The following is a 23,322-nucleotide window of genomic DNA, read 5'->3' as shown; positions in this document are numbered from 1 at the left end:
GTTCACCTCTTGATAATCACACTATGTTCTTTATTGCAGGTGTGGTGGAGAGCGTAGGTGTGGTGTGGTGTGGTGGTGTGGCGTGGCTGTGGTGCTAGTGATGGTGTCGGGGCCCCAGACTCACGCCCTCAGCCTCACCCCCGCCCCCCACGCCCCCTCCTGCTGAGCCTCGACCCCCACAACGCCCCCTCCTTCAGAGCCTCACCCGGGGACTCCTGTATTTTCCCTCGAAGCCGTCACCTACAACTCCTCTGTGATGACCATGGCAAGCTCGAGCGGCAGTGGTGCTGGGGAGACGGGCGATGGGCGTGCGGGCGGCTCCCCTGCCCGCACGCCGCCCGCAGTACCCGCACCCGTGCCCCCGCCACAAGCCGCACCCGCCCCTGAACCCCAGCAGCCGCCCGCAGCTGCCACCGCCGCCGCCGCCACCGCCCCCGTTCCTACCGCGTCGAGCAGCCTGGATGAGCGAACCCGGGTGGCTGACAAGTACCAGGAGATCCGCGTCATTGGCGACGGTGAGGATGTAATATTAGATGTAATGCTTAACAGTGTACTTTATCGTTCTGTGTCTCTGCCTTGTAACGCATGCTATATACAACAGCTCTTTTACTCTTTGTGATATTTTTTCTATATGTATGTCATGGTGAAATTATTATAGCCTTGTGGTGTATGTGTGTGTGTGTGTGTGTGTGTGTGTGTGTGTGTGTGTATAACCAGCTTACTAACACCTCCTTCCCCTCCTCCCCCAGGCGCGTACGGCACGGTATACTTCGCGAGGGAACGAGGCAACCTAGACAGGGTGGTGGCTCTCAAGAAGATCCGCATCACACTGACGGAGGACGGGGTGCCAGTCAGCGCCATCAGGGAGATCTCTCTTCTCAAGCAGCTGGAGCGATTCGAACACCCAAACATTGTCAGGTCAGTGTCTTGCATCACCTCTGTTGGTTCCCTCGCACTGGGATCATTATTATTATTATTATTATTTTTCCTCTCCGCATTGTGTTTTTGTATCGTCGTGTGTGTCCTTTCGTCAGTTTGTTAAAATTTTCTCTTCTTTTCCTCATTATAGTTTTGTCATGTGTTCCTTTCATCAGATTTTTTTTGTTTTTCATCGTAGTTTTGTGCTGTCCTGTGTTTCCTCTCTTCAATGTGTATTTCTCTGATTTTGTTTTCCTTATTTTACTCTTACCTGTCTTCAACTTCTTACCATTGTATGCCTTTCTCTTCTCCAACACTTCACCTGCTCTTCCGGATTTACACTGCCGGTCCAAGGTAAGTGATTTGTGGTTTGGTGGTTGGCATTACTTATCAGCGTTCTTGTATTTAGGTGTCTCTTGAGAATAGAAAAATAATGAACAACGGTCTGTTCCTAAATGCAGTGATTCTACCTTTTGCTGCTTTCCTTTTCACGCAGTCCTCTTATTTTTCTGAGATAATTCTGCTCATGTCTTCACTAACGTCCTACTGCATCTTCATTCTCGTCTCTCAATTCATCACAAAGCTGCGAAAAATAACAATATAGTCAAAAATTTTCACCCCCTGTAGCTAATTAACTCTTTCACTTCGATGTCGTCTCTTTTCTCCTTCTTTTGGCTGCCGCTAGACGATGAATTCAGCTCTGGAGATACCCCTTGGACTGAAGAGGTTAAAATCGAATGACATTTAGCCAGAATAAGATACCTAAGTACCGGTAGGGCCAGGGATGTGAAAAGGGCTGACACTGTAAGAGTATTAGGAGTAAAAATGAGTGTGAAGAGTTGAATAGAGAGATTTATGGGTACGAGAAAGATGGGTTTAAGTAAGAGCCTTGCCCGTATTCACCAGACACGCTTCCCGTCTTTCTTACGGTCTTATAATAGTCCCCGTTTTTGCAGATGAGGGATTAAAAAAAAAAAAAAAGGTAAACATAAGGAAGAGACTGGGAAGTTGGAAATAAAAGAAAAGCGGGAAAGATTGAAACTAAGCTTAATTCTTGCCATTTCACTACGATGTCATCCAGCATTGGTTAATTGAAACACCATTTAAAGATAAGGGACCTTTTTTTTAATAGAGGTGACGTTTTCCCACACCCCAGCTTCTTCAGAGTGTGTAAGAAGAAGCCCTGCAATGGACGAAATGTTACCTCTGCGAAAATGAAGGTCCTTACCTCTTAATGGTGCTCTAATTAACCAGTTTGCCAGGTATACAAGCCCTGTTAATAAGTCCAGCATTGACGAGAAGGTAAGCCAAGGTATATTTATGTCGGTGATGATGATGTTAAAAATAATGTCTGGGAAACTGCTAAAGTAACACCATGACTGCCTAAAATGGTGCCGAAGCTCCATTGTTTGTGGAAGGAAGATTAATTAACGCCTGAGAGAATATCGTGCGTAAAAAAGAAAACTGCGTAAATGAGCGAGGGTTGGGGACGGGTGAGTGAAGGGTCATTTATCGGTAATTTAGGTGCGTGTGTCGCCCGTCATTGTGTAGGGGAGCCGCCATTGTCACGCCAGCACCGGAGAGAAGGAGGTGGAAGCTGGAGGGATTGGAGGGATGGAGGAAAAGACTGTGAGGGAGGAGCGGTGAGATTGTTTATTCTTGAAGACGAAATCGCGTACCTCTGAAGAGAACTAAAACATTACGAGAAGTGAAATTGTGTCCTTTTCCTCACCTTATAGAAAATAACTAGAAGGTGAGAAGAAGGATTTTGTTGTACTCGAAGAGGAGGGAACTGTAACAGACGTTCAGTTATACAAAAAAAAAAAAAAAAAAAAAAAAAAAAAAAAAAAAAAAAATAATATTTGATTCACCTTCAGAGGACTGGGACTCACATCTAAGTTCACCGAAGTATACTGCCAGAACTGTAATTAAGATTTCTCACTGCATGAGACTTGTATTTAACGTATAGAAGACGAAAAACCACTCCTGGACTGAGTAAAATCGTTTGCTAAGTGCTAAATTACGAGTATAATAGGATTTCTTTCGTCTTGAAAGGGTTCATTGTTGTTGCGGTAACTTTACAAAGCCGTGGTGTTTCTTACTTTAGAAATACTTGTAAATTACTATTCAGATTTAAAAGGTAGGGTCGAAGAGTTATGGTAGTGGTGGAGAAGATGAGGAGCACTGATACACTCTGAAGCGTCAGATGACTGGTATTACTAGCACCACAGGGCGGTCCAGTTGGGTAACGGTTTGGGCCCGAAGGTTTAGCTAGGGAGGAGTGCATGCATGACAGGGTAAGAGATGTGTGGATGCAAGAGGAGAACTGAAGTGGACGTACAGGGGGAAGGGGAGGGAGACTGCTTTGAGCTGGTCGAGAGAGGAACGATTATGCAGCACTGCAGCACTATACCAAACAAGATATAGTGATTTAAGAGACTGGACACTCGTGTAGTGTATTGGTTGGAAAATTCAAAAATATTTTTCCCCCCTCAGTAAATAGCGTCCCTACAGTTTGTAACTACACTGTACTACAATGACAAACACACATATTAAGGAATGTGATGCATTAAATTGCTAAAACAAGAACAGAGGGAAAGTCTATGAACAAACTTATTTTGTGACGATTAAGTGATATAATAATTAACTGAAAGAGAGATTGAGGAACAAATAGTAGTATCAATTGGTCATGGGGGAAGGAGGGTGTCTGTAGGGAATGGGTAGGGGTGGGGATGAAGGGTAGAAGGTGGGGTGGGGAAAGGGTGCAGACGGGTGAAGGGCGAGAGGATCAGATAATGGTAGGGGGGCTGCCAGGGAAGCTTTTGGAAGGAGGGCAGGGGTAGTGTGAGTAGGGGAACAGGAGGACGATAGCACTGGGAAGGGGTCATGACAGGCTGTTGTAGATAGCAGGGGTAAGGGAAACAAAGGGAGAATGGGTAAATAAGAAAGGGGTATCTAGGTGAAGCGGCAAGAGAGAGAGAGAGGGGAGGGGAAGAAGAATGCAGGAGGGAAGGGGGTCGCACTTAGAGAGAGAAAGAGAAGGGTCAGAAAAATATTGGCACCAGAGGGCATCATTTGAGTGAGTTATGGTGGAGGTGGTTATCAGAGAAGGACTCAGCCTGATGGTAATGGTGCTCTGTTGTGGTGATGGTTGTGAGTGTGGCGTGTGGAGATGGATTTGGTAGTGGTGGTGGTTGCGGTGGTTGTAGTGCTTGGTAGTATTGATGTCGAACGGTTGTTGTGGTTGTGATGAATGGGTCTGATCCTGGTAGCGGTTGTGATGTTGGTGCTGTGGTGTAGGTGAATGGGTGTGGCGATAGTAGTGGTTGTGATGTTGATGTAGTGACTGATGGTGGATGGCTGTGGTTGTGATTGTGGTGATATTGGTGGTTGTGTTGATGGTAGTGAGAGGGAGTAGGTGAATGAATGTGATGATTATAATGTTGATAATTGTGATATGGATTGTGATGGTTAATAGGGAAGAGTAAGGAACACGTTGAGCGATGACATATACAAGAATGACCCAGTTCCGTCTTCCTGCGCTTGTGTGAGGCAGAGAGAGAGAGAGAGAGAGAGAGAGAGAGAGAGAGATGCAGTAGCTAACACATTTTTATAAATTAACCATATTACAGTGATTTTTTTTTCCCAAAGATGAATCCCTAAAAATTTGGACTGAAAGCTTTAACATGAACGTCACTGGTCGAGATCAGACTTTGAAAAAAAAAAATCACATTTATATTTTTTCACTCGGGCCGCGACTGCATGATGGCCGTTGTTAATATTAGTAATCGGTGATGGCGATGGCTGTAGGGATGAAAGTGTTGGGAGTTGTGGTTATGGTAGTATTGATGGCAGTGGTAGTGAAGATAGTGGTTGCGGTGGTAATGGTTATAGTTGTGGTGGTGGCAGTGGTTGTGGTTATGTTAGTGTTGATGGCAGTGGTAGTGGATGTAGTGTTTGTGGTATTGGTGGTGGTATTGGTCGTGGAAGTGGAGTAATTAGTGTTGTGTGAGGAATGTTGGTTGATAAGTGGTTGTCGGTGGTGTGGTGGAGATGCCCTGATACCCAGCACGCGAGACTGACCCTACCCACCTACCCTTCATCACCCTGCCACCCTCATTCTACCTCTTCCACACTTCCACCGCCTCACCTTCCATGCCTCTCCACTCACCCTGCTTCACCTATTCCACCCTCCCTGCTGTACCTTTCACCCTCCCTGCCTTATCACCTTATCTATCCTATCTTCCCTCGTCCACTATCCCTGTTCCACCCTTTTTATTCATCCACCCTCCCTGCGTCTCCACTGTTCCACTTTCCTTGGTTCTCCACTCCCTTGTTCCACATTCCCAGTCTCTCCACCCCTCCCCTTCCAACCCTTTTCCACCCTCCCTGCTCCACCCACCTTTTCCACACACTTTTCCACCAGCCCTATATCCCATCCCAGTCCCTGTTCTGTCTTCCCCTTTTCCATCCACTCTCCCATTCCACCCTCCCTATTCCACCTTCCCTGTCCTGTCCCTCCTGTTCCTCGTGGCTCCACCTGTCCGTAATCTACCTCTCATGTCCAGCATCTTCACCTTCCGTCATCTCGGCTTTCCAAACCCATCCATCTTAACCCTGCCTGTACTCTTTCTTCCATCTTTCTCACCTCACTCCGCTGCTCCTGTTTTCAATTTCTCTGCGTGTTTCTCATGCCTCTGCCATTCTCTCTTTGCTCCTCCCTCTTTGTCCTCTTGCTCTTCTCTTCCCGTATTTCTGGCGTCCCTCACGTCTCCTCCTCTTTCCCTGTTTTCACCCTTCTTGCTTGTCATCCTATCCCCCTCCTCGCCTTATCACATCTTCATATCTTTCCTTTACCCTGTTATCACTTCTTCCCCTTCATGTTCTGACCCCCTCACGTCCCTCCTTTCCCCGTTGTATCGTCCCTTATACCTTCCTTTCGCTCCTTCCCTTTCTTAGCCTTTCTCTTCCTTTCATATCACCCTTTCCTCCCTCATCCCCCCCTTCCCTTTTATATCCGTCCCTTACCCTGCTTTCACCTCTACCTCTTCATATCCTGCCACCCTCATGCACCCCTCCCCCCTCATATTCTCCCCTGACCTCTCTTCCGCTCCTTCCCCTTTATACTCTGCGCCTCCCCTGCATTCAGTCCTTCCTCTTCACGCCTTGTCCCTTCCTTACCTGTCAGTCTTTGCTTTCATTCCTTCCATTAGTGTCCAGTCCATCCCTTGCTTGTCACCATTTCTCCCTCTCCCCTTCTCGATCCCGTGCCTTCACCCCTTCCCCTTCATGTTCTGTCCCCTTCGTGCTTGTCACCCTTTCCCCAGCTTTCACCCTTTCCCCTTCATGTCCTGTCCCTGCCCTGCTTGTCACCCTTTACCCCCTCCCCCCACACGAGACAATAGGAGGGTGGACACTGGCGGCCACTGGGACAGCTCCCCGCCACCATCATTAATTTCTCACCTTTCATATAAGATAAACCCACGTTTTTTTGGACGACTCAGGTTTGGACCCGCCGGGAATGTTCGTCTCCGGGTGTACTTTTTTTAATGTATAATATTAATCCCTTCACTATGATGGCGCGTCTTTATTCTCGCTATCTCCAGACGGTTTTATTCAGCTGTTCCAATTATTTTCACAGCATTGTTTTAAGAAAGACATATTAAAAAGTCATAAACAGATTAAATCCTTCAACCATAGAACATCATTATTATCTTAGTGTCTCCAACTCAGGCGATTTTATTCAGCTTAGGAAAGACCCTTGGTAGGAAAGGGGTTACTGAAGGCTGTATCTTGCATATCCAGTTCGAAAGTCTCCATTAAGCCGAACAGAATCGTCAGGAAGCAGCAAGAGTAAGATATTAATTACACTGGCTGAAATGGTTAACTGGTTTATTCTTATTAACATCTGGGTCTGAAATGGGTGTTGTGAAATATTTAGGTCAGGTCCGAGTGGCTGCTTTCCAACTGGTGTGAGGAACAGCTGATGTGGCCATAATAATAACAGGTGATCGGGAGTCAGCTGAGGCCTGGTAGGGAGTGGACAGGTGATGCCATGTATGATACCACCTCACCCCAGCCCCCCAACACCAGACACTCAGGACACACCACGCCATCACATACACTCACCCGTAAACCTTCACCACAATCACTTTATTTTTTTTATTGCTGCCGCCAGACGAATTTATTCAACTTAGAAGTGATCCGTCGTAGCTAAAGAGATCAAACCATGAAGAGGGAATACAGACGTGTTTTTATTTAATTAATTTACCTGTCACACGATTTCTGTTCAAGTAGTGACCTCGTAGTGAAAGGGTTAAACCACTTTTTGAACCAGAAGGTCTCAAAAGTTGAATAAAATCGTCTAGCACGTGACAGAATAACACACAAAGTTCGTCCTTGAACTATAAGGCTTAATAGTCACCGAGACGTATTTCATGGAGAGAAACAGGGACACGAGGGAGGAATAGAATTACAGAAAGGTAGAAAGGAGTGAGTGAGTGGACAGGAAGTGGAAGGGTAAAGGGGGGGAAGGAGAGGGGCTAAGAGCGAGATGAGGGAGGGAAGAGGAGGGGGAGAGGGCCGGAGAGAGAGAAAGAGATGAGGTGGGGGGGGGGAAGAGGCTGCCCCGACAACAGCTGGTAGTCGTGCGAGTGGACACCTTCCTTGGCTGCCACCACTACCACCACTGCACCTACCACCACTACTACCATCACCACTACCATCTCTACCACTACCTTCACACACACACTAACACTATTTACACTAATACAACGTCTGCACCAATGCCTCTGTAATCACCAGACATTTATTTGATGGTAAAGCTGAAGTAAAATACAAATAAAATAAAAGATAGTTCACCAGTTTTATTTTCACGACCCTCAACCCTCACTCCTGCCCCGGGGAATGGAGGTGGCGTCTGGTGAGAGGTTAGGATTTTAAACTCCTCGCCTGAGCCTGAGGGATTTCTCTTGAGTTAAATTTCACAGTCAGGCGATATCCAGAAGAAAATTACAGAAACATCCATAGACATCCATATATAAAATTATCTACTGAGACCGTCCACCACACAAATTTGTCATAAGTAGGACGACGAGAGAATCATTTGGAGTCCTGCCATCCGGACTGTTGATTACGTCTATCTGGAAAATATGCTGCCTCATCCATCACCTTCACCATCACCCCACCAGAAGCATCACGCCAACCCACCAGCCTGCCCAGCCTTGAATGGAGCCCCTACCAAAACCACTTCCCTACCTCCTCTACCGCGTGTATTACCGACGCTGAACTACTGTGCTGGTATAGGGAGGTGGTGTAGCTACAGATGTACCAGCCACACCCTCGTCAGTTATACCACAACTACCGTTACTACACCCACATGCGCCTCTCTGTTGCAGCCACGAGTACCGCTGCTATTGTATCCTTATATATCCCTCTCCCTTCCTCCCCTCCCCTCCTTATTCTTTCTCCCCACTCCTTTCCTCCCTCCCTCTCTCTTTTTTCTTTCTCCCTCTCTCCCTTCGTCCCTTTTCTCTCTCGCACTGTATGTCTTTTATTCCTCCGTCCGTTTCATTCTTCACCTTCCTTCCCTCGCTCCCTCCCTTCCTTCCGGCTCTCTCTTTCACGTGCCCTCTTGTCCTGCCGCCAGCCTTTCTACCTCCTGCCTTTCTCTTCCTCCCTCCCTCCGTACCCACCTATTGCTCTAGTCTTTTCTGTATCGTCCCTCCCTCCGTTTTATCTTCCAGTTTTCTATTCATCTTTTTTCTCGTCCTTCCTCCACTTCCCTTCGTTTTCCCCTACCCTGCCTCTCCTACCACCACATCCCTCCCTTCTCCCTCTCCTTCCATCTTCCTGCATTCCATCTCTTGCAACCATCCTCAGCCTCTCTTCTAACATTTCCCTTATTTCTGCCACCACTTTATTCCCCCTCCCATATTTTGCCTTTCCCCTCTCCTTTCACCATTCCCCTTCCCAGCCTTCCCTTTCTTCTTTGCTCTCATTCTCTTTCTTTCCCCTGTCGCCTCCACTTACTCCCTCACAGGGCCTCATCCTTTCACCACCACCTTTCTCAGCTTCTCTCATTCTTCCACCCTCCTCCTCCTCCTCTTCCTCCTCCTCCTCCTCCTCCTCCTCCCCGTTCCCTTCTCTCATCGCCTCCCATCTTCCCGTTTGCATTTTCCTCCTTCTTCACCTTCATCTCCTTGCCTCTTCCTTGTCAGCGTTGTATCCTACCCCTTCCCCTTCCACAACTCCCCCCTGCATCACCCTGCCTTCTCTTTCCCTTTCTCAGCTATCTTCCCACCCTGTTTTGCCCTCAGCCTCTTTTTCTCTTTTCATCACTCTCTCTCTAATCCCACATCTTTCTTCTTTACTTCCTCTGTTTTCGCCGTCAACCTCCCCTTCTCTTCCCCCCTACTTCCTTCTCTCACTCCTGCCCCTACCTTCCCCCTCTCAGCAGGTAGCAGGGGGAAGGAAGACTTTGAGCGACAGGGAACAGATAGCGCAGCGCTGACGCTTTTATACGCCACTCTCCATACGCCTTACCCTGCTGATGGTGGTGGCAGTAGTAGTAGTAGTAGCAGTAGTAGTAGTAGTAGTAGTGGTTTCTGTGGGATTCTGGTTGTGCTGGCGGTGGTAGCTTGTGGTTGTGAGGTGGTGGTGGTAGTGGCGTCAAGATGGTGGTGCTAAGATTGTGGTTATGGTGGTGGTGGTAAGATCTTGGTATGGTGATGTGGGAAGATCGTGGTTATGATGGTGGTGGTTGTAAGATTGAATTATTGTGGTCGAGAGAGAGAGAGAGAGAGAGAGAGTTGCTTATACGAAGTCGTTTCATACAGTCCAGACGAGTGTGTTCTTTTTAACCACCTCATTCCGATGTCTTAATTTCTTTTTTATTCCTACCACCACCATTTTATTATTCAGCTTACGGAGAGACCAGTGATGTTGATTCAGAAGTGTGATATATTGCAATCCCCCTCCTCCCCCACGTCAACCTTGCATGTCATATCACTCTACCTTATCGCAACCAGTGGAATTGCAGTGTAGTGTTATCAGCGTGACGGGCGTGGTGAGCGTGACCTGGGAGACACGCGTGAAATGGCCGCATTTTGTGTCACCCGGCCCATGACGCCCCCTGATGCCTGGCCACCCCTGTCACGTCGCTGGGCCTCTTGTTGGAGCGTGGTGTGTTTACAGTGACGCCTCTTCCCTTCGCGAATATACAACCTGTACTGTTTTTGCTCTAACTTGGCCTGAAATTGCCAGCTCTCCATCTTGAAGTCTGAATGCAGCAGGAGATGGTGCTAGTCATGAAGGAGTGCCTTGGAAGAGATGTAGAACCATAGCCTAATCTTTTTCCGTCGCTGAACTTCGGGAAATGAGCTGCAGAAGGACGAAACTCTTAGCCAAGTTTAAGTAGAACTATTATAGTCCACCACCGTCTTGCCCTTGTTTATGCCGCATTTGCTGTAGAAATTGTTGTTTGTTCTTTAAAATATGGCAGAGAGTGAAAGATATGTATCGATGTAAATATTTCTGACTCGGGAGTAGAAGTTCAAATAAAATCGTCCACTCACCGATATATTATTGTAATCTGATATAACGTACTGTACCTCATTTTCACTGTAGTTATTGCCTCTGAGTTGCGCGGTGTTTTCATGAGTAATTGTACTTAGAAATTACTAGTCATTAACATCCTGAACAGCGAAATACATCACACTGAGGCTGAGTGGGTTCGTCCAGCCTGAGCTTATGTATTTTTTTTTAATTGTCTTTGCTGCTACGAGATTGCTGTAGTAAGTTAAGGAGAGTCCATATGTTGAAAAGTCATTGATGAAGACCCGTCTAATTCCTGTAATCTGTCTTAAAGGAAAAAAAATACTCGAATTGAAAAAAACTAACCCAAAACGTCTGACTGAAAAGTTAGTGAGAAAGCCTCCCAAACGACCCAGACTTGAGTGTGCTGTGTTTAACCCCTTCATTTCAGTGACTTATTTTGGGGGTTTATTCGTGCTACCTCCAAACTATATTATTCAGCTTTGGGGAGACCTCTTTTAGTGAAGGGGTTAATGAAGGCTATGTCTGATCCCTTCCTAGTCGAAAACTGTACACGAAGCTGAATAAAACTGCGCACACACACACACACACACACACACACACACACACACACACACACACACACACACACACACACACACACACACACACACACACACACACACACGCACGCACGCGCGCGCGCGCGTCATGGTACTGAAGGGGTTAAAAGGTCTTGTAGCCCTGGGCGCCCAAGTGTAACCCAGCCCAGCCCCAGAAGCCCCACGAGATCCCTGGTGAATGGCGGGGGCGGGGGGTTGGGGAGAGGGCAGCCTGAATGACATTTTTGGGGAATCGTAACTTGAGATGGGGTTTGTTGCTGAAAGTCTGTCTAGTCGTTAGTCAGATTAATCCTTTCACCACGAGGGCCATTTGTTTATTTACTAATTTATTTATGCATTCATTTACTTATTTAGCAATCTGTGACTGTCTGCCTATCTTTATTTTTATTTTTATTGTATCCTTAGCTTTCATTTACTTTTTCATTGTTGTTACTGCCAGATGATTTTTTTTTTTTTTTACAAATAATTTCCTTGCACTGGAATGAATGGGATGGAAAGAGTGTGCTGGAGGGTGACTGGGAGTAGGGTGAGGAGGGGAGAGTGAGAGAAGGCTGATTGAGAATGAATCAGTACAAAATTTCTTTAGGGGATAAGAGAGAGATCGAGTGAAAGACAGGATGAGTGAGAGTGTTGGTATATCAAAGTGAGGTCGATGGAGTAAGCACGAGTATAAGGAAATTTGGCGTGAGAGATAGGTGAGTGAGAAAATGAATGAATTGAATCGGAATGAGATTTACGTCATGACCAGGAAATTGAGCTGGAAGTGGAGTGAACAGAGGAAATATGTGAGTGCGGATTGGAAACAGGAGTGAAAACACTGGAGTAAGGATGAGTGGGGTTATAACTGGAGTGGGAGTGAGGGGTGTAGTGGCTTGGGAGGATGAGTGAGGTCATGACTGAAGTGGGAGTGAGGGATGTAGTGGAGTGAGGGGCAGGATGAGTGGGGTTATGACTGAAGTGGGAGTGAGGGATGTAGTGGAGTGAGGGGCAGGATGAGTGGGGTTATGAGTGAAGTGGGAGTGAGGGATGTAGTGGATTGTGGGGCAGCATGAGTGGGGTTATGACTGAAGTGGGAGTGAGGGGTGTAGTGGTTTGAGGGGCGGATCGGATGAGGCGACACTTGACTGACGCCCCATTCAGAATAGACCTTCTCAGTACCTCGAGGTGTGGTGGAAGGGTACTCTATGGGACAGGTAAAGGGCAAGAGGGAAGATGAAAGTGAGAAGGGGAAGGAAGGGGGGAATGAAAGTGAGAGGAAGGAAGGGGGAGTGAAAGAGAGAGGGAGAAAGAGTTAGTGGAAGGAAGAAAAAAGGGAGAGAGAAGTGGTGAGTGAAAGTGCGAGGAGGAAGGAGGGGAGTGTGAAACTGAGAGGAGGAGGAGAAGAGTGAGAGGAAGGAAGGAAAAGAGACAGGAATGGGGGTGAAATGGAAGAGAAACAGGAAAGTCAGAGTGGGACGAAGTCAAAGTGAGAGGGAACCGTAAGGAAAGGGAAGCTGAGAATAACAGTGAGCGTGAAAATGAAGAACAGAGTGATAGCAAGCAATGGAGAAAAGAGAGTAAAAAGGAAGAGAGACGCGTATAAGAAAGGTTGAAGGTGAGAGAGGAGTAAGAAGGAAAAGTGAGAGTGAGAGGGAATTAGGAAATAAAGAAAGAGCGAAGGGAAGTAAGAAGATCGAGATGGGGGGGGGGGGAAAGAGGGAGGGAAGGGAGGGAAAGTCGGTAACAGGAAAGTGTGAGTAAGAGAGTGAATTAGGGGGATGCATCAGGACTAGGGAGATGAAGAAAGTGAAGAAGGGAACATGGCAACCCAAAAAATTAAGGAACACAAGAGAGCATGGCGAAAAAGGAGAAAGATCAGTCATATAAGACGCAAAGACAAGTACCGTAGATGAAGATTTGCAGGCGAGACGCACCAGATAACTCTCGGTAGTAAAATTGTAGACTTAAGTAGAAAGATGTGACGGGAAGGAGTCACAAAGTACGGAAAATATAGATACGACATTACACAAAGGCTTCAAAACAGGTTCCCCCAGACCACACAGACATTGCGGTCCCAGGGAGGTGGTCTGAGCATAATAATACAGAGGGTCAGACCAGCTCCCCATATACATTATTAAAAGAGGACGATAAGGAACCTGCTCTCACCCCACCCACCGCACCCTCCGAGTAGGTGAACGAGAATAGGAAGGTAAAGACGAGCTGCGTAGTTGAGAGAGAGAGAGAGAGAGAGAGACTTGGGATCATTATTTACGAGACATCTACGACTGAGAAAGAGATTATTTTGAGGGATTACCGTAAAGACGAATATCTTTAACTGCTTTGATCTGGAATGGAGGGGCTGCCGCTGGAGAAAGAGAGAGAGAGAGAGAGAGAGAGTACATAATAAGCATCTTGAATCCGGTGACGTGTTTTTCCTCTATACTTGCTTTTATTCAGATGATTTTATTCAGAGGCTTTCCGAACGGGAGGGGTTTAGACACAGCCTTCCTTGGCCCCTTCACTGGTCTCCCCAAAGCTGAAGGAAAGCGTCTGGGTTTGAAAAGAATAAAAAAAAAAGAAAGAAAAATAGAGTTGAAAGGGTTTAGAGTTATGTGGTACAAGTTTGACAGATCGAAGGTAAAAAGAGAGAGAGAGAGAGAGAGAGAGAGAGATACATGTAGACACGATTAAAGCTAGTTCCAATGTTGTTCCCCCTTGGTTACTGTAACATTAAAACTAACTCTAATTTCGTCACCCCTTGGCTACAGTAACATTAGAGCCAGTTTTAATGTTGTTCCCCCTCTGACTACAGCAATATTAAAGCTAGCTCTAGTGTTGTCACCCCTTGGCTACATTCCTAAGCACATCACTGGCCTCGAACCCCCCTTGCCCATCCCCCTATCTCACTCGCTATCTTTACGGGCACCACAGTGGGGAAAAAAAGTTAAGCCAAATGTGAGAGTCGTGTTAGAGAGAGAGAGAGAGAATTTTATTTTTATGCTTTATTACATGTCCCTTAACCCATCCTGTTGGCGGAAGCTTAAAAGGATGAGAGAGAGAGAGAGAGAGAGATGGGAAAATGGAAGCTTGTGAAAGTTGCGAAAAAGGGAAAGGGAGATGGGGTTCAGGAATGTGAAGGGGAGGATGGATATTAAGAATCAGGGGAACGTAGGAATGAAGGGGAGTGTTGGGGCAGGGGAAGAAGGGGACAAGGGAGAGAGATCGGAGACTAGAAAGGAAGGGAGGACAGGGATAGAGAGCTGTGACAGGGGATAGAAGGGAAATGGGGAAAAGATTAGGAGATAGAAGTGGAAGGTGGAGGAGGAAGGTATTATTATTATTATTATTATTAATGATGATTGATGATGATGATGATGAAGGAACTGGAGGAGAAACAAGAAGAATGGAACAGGAAAAAAGGACAGAAAAGATTATAGGAAGGGAAGAAATAGAAGATTCAGAGTATGGGCACAAGAGAAATCGGAGGGTGTTGGGCAGGAAGAAAGGGTGGCAGGGGGTGGAGGCTATGACAGGGTGGCAGGAGGGAATACAGGGTGGTTGTTGGCTGTGGCAGGGGAAGGATGGGATATAGGGCATGGTAAGCTGTTGCAGGGGATAGATGGGGAGGAAGTTGAGGGGATGGTAAATTGCGACATGGAATAGGGACTGGGAGAGAGTGGTGGTGTGGATCTGTGGTAAGGGAAGGAAGGTGGGATAGAGGTTGGAGAGGTGGCGGGTAGATACAGAAGTGGCAGAGGTAGGATTGTAGGGAGACGGATTGAAAATGGGACAGGGATGGAGAGATCGGCAAAAGATGGAAGGAAAGAAGGGGGACAGGGACTGAAGAAGAGACAGGAAAATGAGAAGGGACAGGGGAAACCAAGGCAGGGAGACAGAGGTAGAGGGGAGATTTGATGATGGTCAGACAGTGGCAGGGGAAGGAAGGAAGGTAGGGTGAGAGAGGGAGAAGAGGGACAGGGTGAAAGAGAGGATGGGCGACGATATTCTCACGCTGACACATCACCCACATATTTGGCTCCTTTTATTGCTCGTGTTGGTGCTCTCACGACACCGCCACCGATTTTAGGAGTTGGGAACCTAAATATTTGACTCAAGACATTCTGCGCCTCACTCGTTTTAATTTCTTCGCTCTGATTTATATTTCCTGCGGCAGCCTTAGTGTTCAGATTGGTCGATAATACGAGTCACACTAATTTATGCTTCTCCTTTGTTTTTCTGTTTGGTATCAGGTGCTTTCCAGTAGCCTGAACCACATCTTTAATCTTCCAGTCTACTCTTTGGTTTTATTAGTTCACTGTTAGCTTTACTCTCTCTCTCTCTCTCTCTCTCTCTCTCTCTCTCTCTCTCTTTTTTTTTTTTTTTGAAAGAGAGAGAGAGAGAGAGGTGAGGCAAATTAGAGAGGAGGGAAGATGAGATAAAGGAGAGATAAGGGAGTCAAGAGACACCTTTACGGTCTCATTTGGGTGCCAGGCTGAGCATTCCAGGGGCCACTGAATGGTAGCTGGACTAGGGGGAGGGGGGGAGAGGGAGGGAAAGGAGAAGGGAGGAAAGAATGGGAGGGAAGGGGAAGGAAGAGAGGGAAGCAGCTAGGGGAGGGAGAAGGGGGGAAAGAGAAAAAGGGCGGGAGGGGAGCGGAGAGGTGGAAGAAGGCATGGGAAAGAGGGAAAGGAAAGAGGCAGGGGATGGAGAGAGGGGAGAGAAAGGATAGAGGGAAGCGGTATGGAATGGAGGGAGGAATGTAGGGAGATTGCATGGAGTGAGAAATGTGGAAGGAAGGTGTGGCATAGAAAGGAGGAAGGATGTAACTGATACAGAAAGGGAGCAGGGAAAGGGATAGAGTTAAGGAAGAAGAAAGATTATAGAAAAAAAAAAAATCTTTCAGTGCAATAGAGGGAAGGAAAGAATGGGGATAAGATTATGGGAGAAAGTGAGGGGACAGGGAAAGGGAGAGATGGGACTATGGAGTGAAGGGAGAAGGATGAGGGATGAAATAGTAAGAAAAACATGCCATGGGGAGAAATAGATGAGCACAGGATTAAGGAAGGGAGGGGAAAAAATACGAGAAAGCAAGAGGGAATGAGATCAGCGTGAGGGGGAAAGACAGAGTAGTGGAACATAGAATTGGCAAAATAATAATAATAATAATAATAATACAGTGAGCTTTAGGCAGTATACTGAGAAATATATAAAGGTGAGAAGGCGTGAAGAGCTGATTGAAGAGGAAGAAAATTGGACGGGAAAAATAGCGAAAAAATCAGGTGAGGGAGAGGGAGAGGGGAGTTGGGTGAATTCAACGCTGCTACAAGTAGTAAACCCAAAGCAGATCTTGGACTTCATTGAAGTGTCGAAACTTGAGACTGAAACAAACTAAAGACGTCGAGATAAACATTCTTTTGCTTCATTAAGACGGTTGAATGATAATTAAGGGTAAATTATTTATTGTTCAAGGTTTGGATGCTGTTCTAGATGAGTAAACATGATCTTTTCTTGAGTCTAAGGCACTAGTTACGTAGTCATAATTGAGGGTACAGTTGAAATGCGGTTGGAGTTACTAGCTCAGATGACTCCCAAAGCCACAGTTCTATTGGCCGGGTACTGGCTGTGTGCTGGTGCTCAGTTGCTTTGTTCTAGTGGGCGAGGTGGAGGTGGGCAAGGTTGATATTTAATGAGGGAGTGTCTGGTTACTGCTCACAATGCTCTTGGGAGGGGAAGGAGGGGGGGGATGTGAGGTAAGATGGAGGGGAGAGAGACGGGGAAGAGGAAGGAGGGATGAAGACTACAAAGGAGTACACAGGACATTAAACAGCAGTTCTTTGGAGACCATTTGTCAGGGGAGGCAAAGTCCAAGTTATATATTCCTTGATGCTAATGTCTAGCAAAACAGGATGAAGAGAAATGGAGAAAGGAGATAGAGAAGAAAACGTGGAGAGGAGTGGGAAAAAGCGGATGTGGTGATGGGATGAATAAAGAAGAGAGAGAGAAAGGAGAGGAAAGGAAGAAGGAAGGTTCTGTGCACAGAAAATAAAGCAGTAATATTTCTGCTGTTCCTTTTGAGGCTGTTGAAAAGAGCATCGATCGCAAAGCAAGAAGGAGGAAGAGAAGAGGGAATAAAAAAAAGGAGGAAGGGGAAACGGGAAAAGAAAGGGAAGGGGGGGGGAGTGGGAGGGGGTACGGAGGGGTGGTTGTGTTGGGGGCCAGTGAGGGGTGGCTCTGGAACCTAGGGTAATACAATGCTGGTTGACTACTCTCCTTGGCAACCCTCCCCTCACCGCGCCTCCCTCTTCTTTTTCTTCCACCCCTCCTTGTCCTCTCTTCTCTTCCACTGCTGTCTTCGCTTCTCCCACCCCTCTTCGCTCCTCTCCTTTTACTCTTCGTCCTTCCTCTCCCCATACTCTTCCTCACTCCTCTCCCCTCACTCTTCTTCGTCCCCCTCCCCTCACCCTTCTTTGCTCCCTTCTCCTGACCCTCCTAGATCTCTCCTCCCCCTCCCTTTTCGTCTCTTTTCCTTCTGGTCCCCTTCTTAGCCCTCCTCATCTCCCTTCCCTCATAACCCCCTTCACTCTTCACCCTCATCCTTCCACGCCCTCGTCTTCTTTCCGTTCTCTCCCTTCCTCATCCTTCCACGTCCTCGTCATATCCTTTCCTTGCTCTCCCTTCCTCATCTCTGCCTCATGCCCCTTCCACCTCTCCACTGTCTTACGTATCTAACATTATTCTTCATTATCATCCCTTCCAGTCCTTTCCTGTTAACACCCATCTCAAATTCTGATTTCCGTTGTCAGTTATTTTAGCACATGTTTCTCTTTCGTCAAGCTTATTATTAATTTTTGTCGGTTCTACATTTTCCTTTCCCTTTCCACCAGAATTCTGTCCTCCATATTCATTCTTGTTATTACTCTCGACTGTTTGGCATCCTTTGTTGATCTTTCTCTGCGTGATATGCGTTTTCTTCGTTATTTATGGCACAGCTCTTACCCATTTCTCTCCTTACTTTTCCTCCTCCTCTTCCTTCCATCCCCTCGCATTCCTTAAGGTTCTTTCAGTTCACTTTCTCTTCTTTCCTGCCCTCTGTCTTCTCTTCCTCTCTCAGAACTGTCTTTATGCTCCACTCCTCTTCCTCTTTTCTGTCTCCATTCTTCTTCCTCTCCATTTTTCTGCATCTTTTCTCTCTCTTCCTCTCTTCCTTCTCTTCCATACTCTGTTCCTCTTCATTTTCCATACTATAGCTCTTCCTTATCTCCCTTCTTTGACTTCCTTCACTCCATTCCCTTCCTACAGTCCTTTCCCTTACTTGTCCCATTCTTTCTTCCCCTTCATCAACCACTTTTCTCTTCCTTCATCCGCTCCACTCTTCTCCCTGGCTCTGCTCCTCATTCCACCTCCCTCTTTCCACTCCTCCTCCTCCTTGTTTCATCCTCCACCGCTCCTCCTCCTTCTCCACCCTTCCTCCACTTCTCCTCCACTCCTCTCCCTGTTGATTTAGCGGAGAGGGTCTAGGTGTAGTCCCCCACCACTTCCCCGTCCCCCTCCCCTCTCTCCTGTTTGTCATCTACTGCGGGGTGGGGGGGGAGGGGTTGATCTGCTGGTAGCCTTCCCTCTCCCCTCCCTCTCACCCTTCCTCTCTCCCTACACCTCTCACTCCTCCTCTCTCCCTACACCTCTCACTCCTCCTCCCCCCCTGCACCACTCACCCTTTCCTCCCTCCCTACGCCTCTCACTCCTCCTCCCTCCCTACACCACTCACCCTTTCTCCTTCCCAAGACCTCTCATTCGTCCTCCCTTCCTACACCACTCCTTCCCTACACCTTTCACCCTTTCCTCCCTCTCTCCGTCTCCCACCATTTCCTCCCTCCCTACATCTTTCACCCCTTCCTCACCTCCCTGTCTTTCCCCTTCCACTCTTTTCTCTCCCTCCATCTTTCCTCGTTCCTTCCCCTTTCCCTTCGTTCCTCACTTTTTTCTCTCTCCTACAGTCCCTCAGCGTTTCCTCCCTCCCTCTTCGTTCATCTCCCACTCTCCTTCCCTCATTTCTCCCCACTCCTCATCTCTCTCCGACTCTCGCCTTTCTCTTTCTCCTTCCATCATCCCTCCTGCGTCCTTCATCCCTCAGTCTTACCCTTTCCTTCATAGCTCACTGATTACCCCATCCATCTCTCACCCGTTCCTCCCTCTCCATTTTTCGTGGTGAGAGAGAGAGAAAGAGAGAGAGGGGGGGGGGTCAGTCATTTAGTATTGATGCAACAGCTTAAGTGACAGGGTGGCGGAGGGAGGGAGGAAGAGGGGAAGGAAGAGAAGAGGAAAAGCAGGGAAAAGTTGAGGAAGTAGAAACGGAGAGGATATGGAGGAAAACAGAAAAGGAAAGAAGGACGGAAGAGTAGAATAGAGGAAAAGAAGAGAAAGAGGAGAGAAAAGATGAAGTAATTTAAAGAGAAAGTAACGGAGGAAAAAGCAGAGGGAAGGAAGCAAAGAGAAAAAAAAAAGTGGAAGAGAAAGGGAGGAAAATTGAAAGAAGGAAGAAAGGAAAAATAATGCACGAAAAAAGAAAGGAGATGGGAAAGGACTAGAGGAGAGAGAAGAAAAGAGAGAAAATAAAGAGAAATGAGAGGGACTGTGTAACTGGATTAGGAATATTAAACTTGCACGATGAGAGAGAGAGAGAGAGAGAGAAGGGAGCAAGTCTAAACAATGGCTCCCCAGCTGCCCTGTACCCTGCCTCCTCTTCATCCTCCTCCATCCACTCCCTGCCTTCCTACAGAACCTCCTCTCTTCCACTTCTCTCTGGCTTCACCTCTTCTCTCCCCCTTTCTCCTCCCTTGCCAACATCCTCTTCCCTCTTCCCCTGATTATTCTCGTTCTTCCTCCCTCATTTTGCCTTTTCTATTTCGTTGCAGTCTCTTCCCTTCCCTTTCTCCCCGTCTTTTCCTTCATTCCTCCCTTTCTTTCTTTATCATACTCTTTTTCCTTTTTTCTCTGGCTCCTTCTTCTCCCTCTTCCTGGCTCTTCCTCTTCCCCCTCTCCTCTTCACCTCCTCCTTCCCATCCTTATCCACTCCCCCTGTTGCCTAGATCTTTCCTCTTTCCTTCAATGTTTCTGCTTCTTCCTCCCTCTGTTGTAAACCTGACAGTCCCTCGCGGTTTTACGAGCTACAAACGGACTTACGATCAAATTCACCGTCGTAACTGCAAGATTTATTTCTCAGGAACGAAATCGGAAAGGGAGTGGAAAATCTTGCCAATTTCCCGTACTGATAATAATAACAAAATAATAATAATAATAATGATAATAATAATAATAATAATAATTTTTGTAACGAGAGAAGAATCATCGTAAGTTTATTTCGTGCTAAGACGGCTAGGTGTGACTCGCAGCGTGGCGGAGATGGACTGGCGGTGTTGAAGTCTCCGCCGGGTGTGAAGTTCCCCCGTGAGCCGCCAGAGGGCCAGCCAGCCTCCGTGCATGCCACATCTCGCTTTTTTCACATCGTCCCTTTACATTTACCCCCCTTTTCGTGTGATTTATTGAAATTTAGGATATTTTGATTTATAAGCTGGGTTTTATTTTGTTCATGATTGAGGCTGGAAGAGGTATGGGTTAGCTTTTGAGAGGGTTTTTGGAATATTTGGCAACTACGCTGGTCTGCACATTCCCAGCATTCTTTGTCAGATTAACATGACCTTTGTACTCATGACCAATGCCGGCGTCCCCTACCCTTCCCCTGGCACCGGATTCGCCTCCAGAAAGTGCCATCTCTTGCACTGTAGACTTAATTTAATAGTTGTAAGTATAATTGATATTGAGAAAGAGTGATGTAGTAGTGATGAGTGTGGTTTTTAAGTGGTTTTGACGGTGATAAGTAAAAAAGAGGTGAAAACGGCGGTGAAGAGAAGCCAAGAAACAGCGGGACGGGATGCGAGGCGACGGACGCTGGGGCTGGTCATCGTCTGGTGTTTATTCCGATGGCGGGAGGCGGCGGCGGGATCCTTGGGTTGTTGTTGTTGGTGTTAGTTGGTTGGTTGATTGATTGGTTGTAGTTGTTGTTGTTTGGTTGTTGTTTATGGCATCTTCTAGTCTATTTACATTTTAATCATTCATTTTTTCTGTTAATTTTGTCTTTGTCTTTTTTTTTTCTCTACTGTTTCTGCTACCTCATCCTATCCGAGGTTTTCCAGTGTCTCATTTATAGTGTCTTTCGTGTTTAATTCTGTCTTGATGATGATGATAATGGTGGTGGTAGTGATGATGATGGTGGTGGTTGGTGGTGGTGGTTGGTGGTGGTGATGGTGGTAGTGATGATGATGGTGGTGATGGTGATGGTGGTGGTGAGGTATTTCTTGTCTGTAATTGTTGTTGTTTTTTTGTGTCATTGTTTATTGTTGTTGTTGCAGATGTTCACTTCCATCTGTCACGCTGGAGAGGGATTAAGATGGAGATTTGCCTGGTACGGGATTTAAACCAGTCACGTTGCGTCATTCCGGATTTCTCAGCCATTTGTGTGTGTGTGTGTGTGTTTGTGTTTGTGTGTGTGTGTTTGTGTTTGTGTGTGTGTGTGTGTGTTTGTGTGTGTGTGTGTGTGTGTGTGTGTGTGTGACCGGTTTGACGGCTTCGTTTTTTTTTATCGGTAGTTATATGCAGTACACGTGTGTGTTTTTCTAAGCATGTGGGTGTGGGCGTATATGTGTGTGTTGATTGGAGCTTAAGTGTGTGTGTGTGTGTGTGTGTGTGTGTGTGTGTGTGAAGCTAAGTAATTGAATCGTGAAAGGCATCGTACATCATTCGTGTAGTTAAATGTGTGTGCGAAGAGATAGAGACAGACAAACAGACAGACAAATAGATCAACAGAGAGAGAGAGAGAGAGAGAGAGAGAGAGAGAGAGAGAGAGATGCCTATCAGTGAGTGATGGAAGGGGGTCGGGGAACTTGCGTGTATGGCTTGCTTGCTTGTTCAAGGGGCGTGCCCATCCCCCCCATCTCTCTCTCTCTCTCTCTCTCTATTCCACTGTGCTTTTCCCTTTGTTCCTCCATCTGTATCATTCTTCCTATCTCTATCTCTATCTCTGTCCCACCATCTCTCCTTCAGGGAGTTCGTGCCTCAAAGAACACTCCTTCTGCCGTGCCTGAGGGGTCGTGCTTGGCGTGCCGTGCCCTGGGGTGGTGCCTTCAGGAATGTGTCTGGGGGAGGGGGGTTTGCCGGGGGGGGGGGGCTGCCTGAGGTATGGTGACAGGTGCGATAAAATGTAAGGACTGGGATGATTACTGGTACTGGGGTATTGTTGTGTTACCCTGATTGCGTGTGTGTGTGTGTGTGTGTGAGAGAGAGAGAGAGAGAGAGAGAGAGAGAGAGAGAGAGAGAGAGAATATTAATGGCACTATTAAATCTCGTATCGTTTGAGACTGTGTGATGCTACCCCATTTGAGAGAGAGAGGGGGGGGGAGTTAGAATTATACAGTCAAATCACATGCTATGCACCCTCCTCGCATTCCTTCTGAACACATAAAATTAAGATGAGACGATTACAAAAAGATATATATGAAACTCTCCCACGTTGCATCTCTGGGTTTTTATTTATTTATTAGTTAATGCTCTTGAGGAAAATTGTTAGTTTGTATTCCTGTTCTGAAGTGTTTTTGTGTTCTTTGGGGTATTTTTTAGCGTTCTTAGTTTGAAGTGTAAGTTTTGTTAGTTTGTTTTCTTTGCTTCTACTGTTAGCTCGTGTTCTTAGTGTGAAATGTTGGCTTGTATCTTTCTAGTGTTGCTGTGGAGTGTTGTAGCTTGTGTTGTGACTCTTGGTGCTTCTCATTACTGTGGCATTCCTGTACACACATATTACTACAAGGTGCTGCCATCCCTTGTTTTACCCACACACAGACCCATTCCTTGTTCTTCACCCGTCTCCCCTGCCCCCACCCACCCTTCTCTCTGCCCATCATCTCTGTGTCTTTCCCTCTCCTTCCCCTCCCCCTTCTCCTTCTCCCTCACCTCCTGTTCATCTCCCTCTCTTTCCCTCTACTGTATGTATTCCCTTCCCTTATCCCCTCCCTGCCCCCCTCTTTTCTTCCTTCCGTCATTCTTCCACTTTTCCACCTCCCTCTCCTTTCTTCCCCTTCATCCCGTCCTCCTCCCCAGCAGCTCTCCCCATTTGCCCGGTCCAGCACCCATTCTTCCATGCCATAAACTCCTTCCCTAGTCCCCCTCCCCCACATAATCTCATTAGCACCCATACCCCTCTTCATAGCCCCCAGCCTCCATA

At 46.9% G+C, this 23,322-nt stretch overlaps 1 protein-coding gene across 1 annotated transcript in view; it reads left to right on the top strand.

Moving 5' to 3' along the window:
- Window positions 1–256: 256 nt before the first annotated feature.
- The window catches only part of LOC145406780 (cyclin-dependent kinase 4-like), a 236,115-nt gene continuing 213,049 nt past the window's right edge, over window positions 257–23,322 (top strand). The window contains exons 1-2 of the mRNA XM_080277877.1: window positions 257–515; window positions 750–918. Coding sequence (XP_080134003.1) covers window positions 257–515; window positions 750–918 — 428 coding nt within the window. The remainder of the gene's footprint in view (window positions 516–749; window positions 919–23,322) is intronic.

Source organism: Coenobita brevimanus, chromosome 71 (genome assembly GCF_032717465.1).
Source record: "Coenobita brevimanus isolate Jiangsu-jjx chromosome 71, ASM3271746v2, whole genome shotgun sequence".
Lineage (NCBI taxonomy): Eukaryota > Metazoa > Arthropoda > Malacostraca > Decapoda > Coenobitidae > Coenobita > Coenobita brevimanus.
Note: the sequence above shows the minus strand (reverse complement) of the source record. Positions and strands in the feature narration are given on the sequence as shown.